The following is an 8112-nucleotide window of genomic DNA, read 5'->3' as shown; positions in this document are numbered from 1 at the left end:
TAACGTCAACGCGACGCGTTTGGCTTTGAAGGTTTTAATTAATATAGAACGAGAAATGCGACCCGTTCAGTTATTTCGAATACAAAATATAGCGTTTCTTCTATTCTATTTTCATAAACTTGGACGTTATCGCAAAATACGAGATGTTTCTTAAATAAAAACAATAAAAAATCACGTTAAACAAAAACAATGTCAAAGCTACATAAAAACTTGTAAGAAACGAAATAATAATAATATATAAAAAAAATTAGAGAGAGAATTACAATAAAATATATGGTAATTAAATATAAAATAATATATAGGAAAGTTTAATTCGAAAGACGGACTGTATACGACATGTTTTCTTTAACTGCGTCAGCACAAATCTCGGAATTGATAGACTCCATTGATTTATAAGCATAATAAATTATGGAACATGACACGAACATTAAAGATTTACTAATTGCAAGCGATACGTCATTCGCTGCCTTTATTCACGTTTGTTATTTCAACTTTCACAACGACAAAACATTTCGCTTTAATATATGATATTTTTAGCTGACGGGATAACCCGTTGGACTTGCTGGACATGAAAATACGATCGATGCTAGATGACATTTTTGCGTGTGTAGTAGTAAAAAGTGTCTAAAATTTAATTTAAATTATTAGTTTGAATATTTACAAAATTTGAGCCTTCTTATTCAACAACAACGTGAGACTGTTTTAATTAGTAATAAAAACTGAGACAGTTGATAAAAAAAAAACAGATATTGTATTCATATTAATATTTTACAAACACTTTCATCATTTCAATTTTTAAAAAATTCTGTATAATATTTTATTATAAATTTTTTGCATAATTATTAACATTCAAATATGAAATATTGTATACATAATTATTAAATTGTGCGATTTATATATATAGAATAATACGGTAATCGAAAAATATTATCTTATAAAATAAATAATATATCAGAACTAAAAAAACACTTTCCCATACACTTTTCAATTATTTATAAAATTTAAAAATTGTTACACCTTATATCTCTTTCTTATGTAACCATGTCACGCGAATGCCTTATATCATAAGCTTCACGAAATAATATAATATCATTAATAAAATGATAAAACAAGTAATGTGTGAGTTAGATACATTATGCACACGATTGGTAATCTTAAAAAGTATTTTGAGATAATCTATCTGAAATGTTTGCATTATATAAATAAATTGATTATAACGATATATAATGACCAAGGCAGAGCATTAATTTTTTTCATTCGCTCATTATTTAGTATAGCGGCTAGTTAAGGGGCGAGCGCAGTCTCGACATATACATAAAGACTTTCTGTTACGTCCGACAAGTTACTAATTGAGATTCAGCGACACGCATAATCGTCCCGAAATAACATGGATTCCAATCGGCGGAGGGCGTCGTGAAAGGCGAAATACGGACGGGACCATTCATCCCGACGGTTAAAATCACCGAATATTTCACTTTGCTGAGCCAGCTGAGCCTGCCACCGCCTGTCGCGGCACCCCGGCGATGGAAACGAAACGACGGAGGGATGAAGCAGACCTTCTCCACGGCTCGCTCTCCCGCCTTCCCCGCTCTCCCCTTCCCTACGGGAGAGCCGGCGGCTCTAGAAACCTACGGTTTGCCACCCCCGCATCCCTCTCCGTCTCTCTTCGCCGCGCTATCCCCTTCCCGCTACGCTAGGCTGCAGATTTATGCGCCCCGCCTTGCAGCGCTGATATCCGAGAAGCTCACGACCCGCTCCGTCCGTAATGAAAGAAATAAATTTACTCTTCTGGGGGTGCCCCAGGGATTGAGACTCTTCGTTCGTGTGCGCACACGAACGCAGCGCTCCGCATTTTGACGATGTTAGCAGCGGGAGAATGGCCAATTTACAGATTTTGTCGCTAGATTTGGTATCTTTGACTCACCGCTTAGTAAAAGAATACGTAGTAGTTTTACTCTGCAACGAGTCCATATAATAAGACGTAAAAATCAAGAAGAGGGAAGATTAAAAGTATGTTCGCATAAACGAGAGAAAAGAGAAAATGAAGAAAGAAAAAAAAACTTGAAATAAAAGGAGAAAATGACCATGATATTATATGTATACGTAAACGTTGTAATAAACATTAAATTTTTCGTATGTCTCTCATGGTTTCTCATTTTTCAAATTTTATCCCTGGTTGTTTTATATTCTCATAAAACTTATCTTTTCCTTTTTATTCAATAGGCATGTCATTTTAGTGATATTAAATTACAGACAAATTGGATTCATTTTGCTATTCACTCGAAGACAAACTTGATAAATAAACAAACCATTATTTCGCATAAAGAACAGATATGAAAATACATATGTGTGTTTAAAAGATAAAAGATTAACTTTTTAAGATATATAGTTAAAATACACAATGATATGTATATAAGTAGATTACTCATAATCAGCGCGGCTATTGACAATGATTGACAACATGATGGGATGTAGTTGATAATGATATCATTTCGTGTTTAACTGAAACGTTACAAAATTATTTCATTCATGATAAAAAGAAATAACAGGGTATAACCAGAATTTTATAAAGATTATTTATAAGAGATAAAGAAAGAGTTTTCGAAATTAATAGCTTGAAATCTCCAGACGATTCGTCGTAAATAATTATCTTTATTTTGATTCTTTCGATTTGTTTAACAGAATTATATTATTTTACACAATAAAAACAATATATGAAATATATACGTGTTATTTCTTAAATTGTTCTACAAGGTTTCAATATAGACGAATAATAAATTTTCACATACAAGAAATACGTCTTGTTGCCAGTGAATGATAGATTGTGAAGTGCGTTTGATAAATTATCCGTCAAATATGACTGATGAGCAAAAATCGTAACGGGTCAGCGAAATCAGGCAGAGTGATTTTTATATCTCGTATAGCGCAACAAAAAAAATGCGATATAAAAACGAATCAGAATTAAATATCATATCATAATTTATATCTTTACAGTATATAACATATAGGTACATATAGTTTGAGCAGAGGCAAGTTTTTTTTTTTTTTTTTTTTTTTTTTTTTTTTTTTTTAATTGAGATACATAATCAATTGCGCATTTTGATAATCGAAATATGTAGGATATTAATTTAGTTAAAAAAGATTGTATTGTAAAGTTATATAAAAAAATAATTAACGATTACGAAACATACTGAAAGCGGAGAAAAGGAAGGAATCGGATATATAATCGAACGACATAGTTCAAATGGTAAAATATATAAAGGATTAGATGATTCTACAAACATTGTTTTTATTAAAGCGGTATGGAAACTCAACGATATTTACAAGAAATATTTACAATGCGAATAATGCGTATCGTAGACCATGTGTTTCTTTTATCAGATCATTCTATTCGATATTATGTAAGACGATGTGATATTAAAGAGACAACGCGATTCGATACGCTCGCTATACCTGATCAAATATTCCTGCAATTATCGAATTTCGTGAAGAAAAAAAAAAAAGAGATAAAAACATATTATCTGGAATAATTTTATTTTCGTGCAACGATAACCATATTTGCCTTCTGACAAATGACGACGATAATAAATTACAACGTTGTATTTCATCTTAGAGAAAGATATCTTGTATATTTTCATTAATAATATCTCTTTCTCATATGGATTTTTTTTTCTCGAAAAAGTAGCGTAATATCACAGTTATATCATGGACATAGAAACACGCGAAACCGCGTTATCGAACGCGTTAGGATGAAAGGCTCGCGTTTGCGGAGCGTCGGAAAATATACAGTGTTCATAATACGCACTTTACAATCCTTCACAGGATATGCGTCCAATACATCGCCGAATAACCGATTTAATGTCGTTTGTAACGCGAGGATGTGATGTACAACGAGACGAGGACCTACCGTTGTGTGTGTAAAAAAAAAGCGCCGGAAGATAACACACAACGTCTCTCGTCGTCGAGAATGCGTTTGGAAGCGCGATCAGAAATTCTCCCTCGCATCTAGCGTGTTGAAGCGAGGGAGGCCTTGTTCGTCCAGCAACCGTGACAATATCAACTTACACAGCTGGCATAGGACCTCTTCCCAACCTGGTAACCGGATTTTAATAGAGATGCGTGTTACTCGTGTATCATAGAAGTTCCGCAAGAGAGTGGTGGTGTCGCGATGCAACGTTACACTGCCAAGTGTTGTTTCATAAACTTTAATTATAATCTTCAATGTACACATATATTTATATGTATATATACATATATAGAATTCTTTTAAATAAATTTGTATTATACACAGTGGCTATTTACACAACAGTCTCCGTTAAACGGCAATCTCGTCCGCGTATCTTTGCACATTTTCCAACTGTACACTGAGAAAGAAAGGGGACAGAGAAAGAGAGAGGGGAGGAGAATAAGAAAAGAAAAGAAACAGTTCCTCCGCAAATGATCAATCCTACCCTCGCTGCGTCCCCCTCCCCCCCCCCTCGAGACGTATATCCGTCTTAAGGGTGTACGGCAGCGCCGATTCGTTGCCCGTAAACCGCGTACGGCGAGTAATACGGTCCCAAGGCGTTGAAAGCGCTGTACGGCGAGGCGGCAAGCGAGGCCGGGAGCGGGCCCGTCGGTGGTTTACCGTAAGGATGATATCTGGCGCTGAGGGGGCTCAGCGACGGCGCGGGATAAGTGCCGCCGCTGGCCCGATGGAGCGTCGTCGACGGCGACAGCAGCGGATGCTGATGCGGATTGCCGAGGAGCGCCGCCGCGGAGGCCACGTGATCACCGCCGCCGCCCAGGCTCGTGTGGCTACGTAGATGCTGCAGCAGCTCCTCCGACGTGGTGAATCGCTTGCCGCAGTAAGACTCGCCGGCGATCCAGTTGCAGACGTAAGGCCGACCGCCTGCCAGCGTGGACGGATAGGACAACGACGGGGGTGGCATCGGGCCCAACGACGACAACGCCATGGCCAGGCCGTACTTCTGATGATCGCACTGAGTACAACCGCTCGGACAACTGCCCGCACCCATCATGATCTGGGTGTTGTGCATGCTGTAAGGGCAACCAGTGCAATAGGGATCCTTGCAGACCGGTACTAAGGCTTCGCCGCCGGCTGGAGTCTTGACGCGGGCGTAGGTCAAGTACGGATTGCCGCCGGTCGGACTAGCCGACGGATAGCCGAGCAGCGCTGCCGCGGCGGCATGATGATGCGAAAAGGGCGATGCGCCCGCGAAGGGCGGCCTGAAGGCGGGATTCTCGGCCAGACCGGGCGGACAGCACAGCGGATTGCTGGAGAAACCTGGAAGACCCGGTTTGTAAGCCGCCAGATTCGCGTCCTTTGTATGCGCGCCGGAAAGGATCTCCATTCCTGATCTGATGATCGGACTGGTACCGTTGTTATTGTTGTTGTTGTTATTGCTGCCGTTGTTGTTATTGTTGATGCTCCGCGGTGATCCGTCGGTCTTCTCGCGATCGGCCGGGGTCTTTCGGTCGACCGACGGCGTGCCGCTGGTGGCCGTCGCTTGGCCGCTCGGCGACGCGGACTTTCGGCCCACCGGCGTACGATTACCGGACGATTTCTTGTCGGGATGCATGTTATCACTCACACTGATACTATCCTGACCACTGACACTGTGCACACTGGCCTTGGACGTGGGTCTGCCCTCGTCCGAGGTCTTCTTCGTCACGACATTGGCCTCGTACGGCTTGAACGCCAGCGACTTGCCGTCCGTCGGACTGCCGCGCTGACTGTTGCGTTCCAGTTTCGCGGCCGGCGGCGATTTCGCGTTCGTGGCGATATTTATTCCCTTCGAGCTCTTCTCCAGGGGCGATATTAGCGGTTTTGCAGGCGAATCCGCCCCGATTTGACTACATGTCTGCGCCAATAACGCCAGCGGACTCTTCTTCGCGTCCAACTGTCGAAAGAAAGTAAAATGAAAAATAAGATCGATGAAGAATACGACAGCATTTAGCTGTAGATATATGCAAAAAGATGTACTTTCTCGATTAGAATGAACAATGCGATCTCCGATATATGCAAAAAGATGTACTTTCTCGATTAGAATCAACAATGCGATCTCCTGCTTGGTTTCATCGGATCGCGGATAATCTTATTGAAAAATTAATAGAATAAAAAAATACAGCAAATCTTGACTATTAATTTTTCATCATATTTACTTATATTTCCGTAAAGAGATTGACACTATATTCTTTGCCAGTACCGATAAAATTATAATTTGAGCATAAAGCGTAAAATAAAAATTAGCGTAGGATACTAACCGTGGTTGGAAGCGGAGAAAGATAATCCGGTGGTAAATATTGATTGTGTCCAGTAGTCAACATACCGCCTTCCTCGAGCACAACCATTTGGGTTACCCACTAATATAAATCTCACTGCACTTAAACCAACAGGTAATATATTTACACACAGAACCGTGCAATATTGGGTCGCGCGCGTCGGACCCGACCGGCAGGATCGCCGTGGAGAGATCCGCGAATGCCTGCGTCTCTCCGTCGGGAGGAATCGATCACCGCCTCGGTAGCGGCAGCGTATATTCGGCGACGACGCGTACTCCGCGAAATCCAGGAAAGTAGTGGCGGCTCGCGCGAACGAGTCACTCGACACTGCGACTGCGAGAGGAACGGTTTGCCTGCGCCGTCTGGTGTCTAGCGGCGCAACGCGATCTCTCCTCGTTTTTCCCTCTCTCTTCTCGCCACCATCCACGACGACCCGGGGTGTATAACCTGTCCTCTCCTGTCATCCCTACACGAGAATAGAGGGAGAGATGGCATTATGGTGGGAGAATTGCGGTGGGGTTCGGTGCTGTGTAGGGTGTGGGAAGGCATTCTAATTCAACACGCCACCCATGATGTTGGCCCGACGATGACAGCTCCCATCCCGGCTTTGATATTTCACCGCTTTTACAGCCGTCCATCCCCCCTCCCCGCTTCACCGACCGACGAGCCCCTTTCCCCCTTGCCCCTTCCCTCATGCCGGCTCCAGTTCATCGTCCCTCTCTCTCTCTCTCTCTCTCTCTTTCTCCCTCGCTCTCTGTCTTTCTCTCTCCAACCATTTCCTCTGCCACCCTTCCCCGCTAGTGCTACCACAGCCGCCACGACACGGAACCGTCGTTCCTGCCACCACGGCAACCCGATATTTTATACCGTGAAACCTGTCTGTCTCTCCAGCCGGCCCCGCTTAATAAGCAGCTTTCAAAATAGAAATGTAATGGGCCGCCAGGGGGAGGGGAGAGGGTCGGGTGATTGATTGCTCGCTCAGCGACTTACCGACTTGCCGCGGCCCCACGGGGTAACGAATGACAGCCACTTAAGCGCTGTTTGCCTACAGTTTTGTAAAAGCGTTTTAATTATCGCCCCGGCTCCGACTCCGGCCCCGGCCCTGGCCCCGGCCGCAATACGCACTGAGTCATCCGGTACTTAACGCCTCGTGGCTATACCAAGCTCTCGGTGTTTGCGTGCCATTCTTTATGTCGCGTTGTTGATCGGGCGCTCCTCCTCCAATTCATCGGTAGCGGATAATCGCTGCCGAAATGACAGATATTGATCTTTGCTGTGTGAGCAGTCTCCAAGTGCACATTCTTATAGTATCAGAATATCGTACACGCGCGATGCGAAAATTTTCTCGCAGCTTCTGGCTTATGAAAAGTCGCTGAGAAATTTAAGATAGCAATTTCTGCAATTCCAACGCACGCAGTTTTAAATAAAATAACGATAGCGGCTTTTTATCATCGATATGCCGAAAGTCGAATATGCTTATAATATGCGGAATGAAACGCGCAGAATACATATTTGGTGAAATCCGTCGGCGCATTCACGCGTGTAACGCATTTACACGCGCGCTCACCAAGCACGCATTGTGCGCGTCCGCTTGACGAGCGATACGACCATTAAAGAGCTCGACTATCAGACCTCGTTCAAACTGAAACGCTCCGCGGTTAGGCGATTATGGCCATTCCGCTAAGTACGGCTTAAGCAAGATAAAGCGATCGATGAAGTAACTATGTTACAAGGTAATTACGACGAATTATGACGATATCCACACGCCCGCTTCGTAGACCGCATACCGCGGTAAACAATAATTACCCTGGGGAGCACTTCGCGCAG

General features: G+C 42.8%; 1 protein-coding gene across 1 annotated transcript; it reads right to left on the bottom strand.

The window, feature by feature from the left end:
* Positions 1-3034: 3034 nt before the first annotated feature.
* On the bottom strand, positions 3035-6619 carry LOC115234437 (zinc finger protein Noc). Its single transcript, XM_029805511.1, has 2 exons — positions 6268-6619; positions 3035-5903 (listed from the first exon to the last, which is right to left on the bottom strand). The coding sequence occupies exons 1-2, from the start codon at positions 6352-6354 to the stop codon at positions 4497-4499; spliced, it is 1494 nt and encodes a 497-aa protein (XP_029661371.1). The 5' UTR covers positions 6355-6619; the 3' UTR covers positions 3035-4496.
* Positions 6620-8112: the final 1493 nt, after the last annotated feature.

The sequence above is a fragment of the Formica exsecta genome, unplaced genomic scaffold (assembly GCF_003651465.1).
Source record: "Formica exsecta isolate Colony F162 unplaced genomic scaffold, ASM365146v1 scaffold2, whole genome shotgun sequence".
Lineage (NCBI taxonomy): Eukaryota > Metazoa > Arthropoda > Insecta > Hymenoptera > Formicidae > Formica > Formica exsecta.
This window is presented reverse-complemented; position numbering and strand designations above follow the sequence as displayed.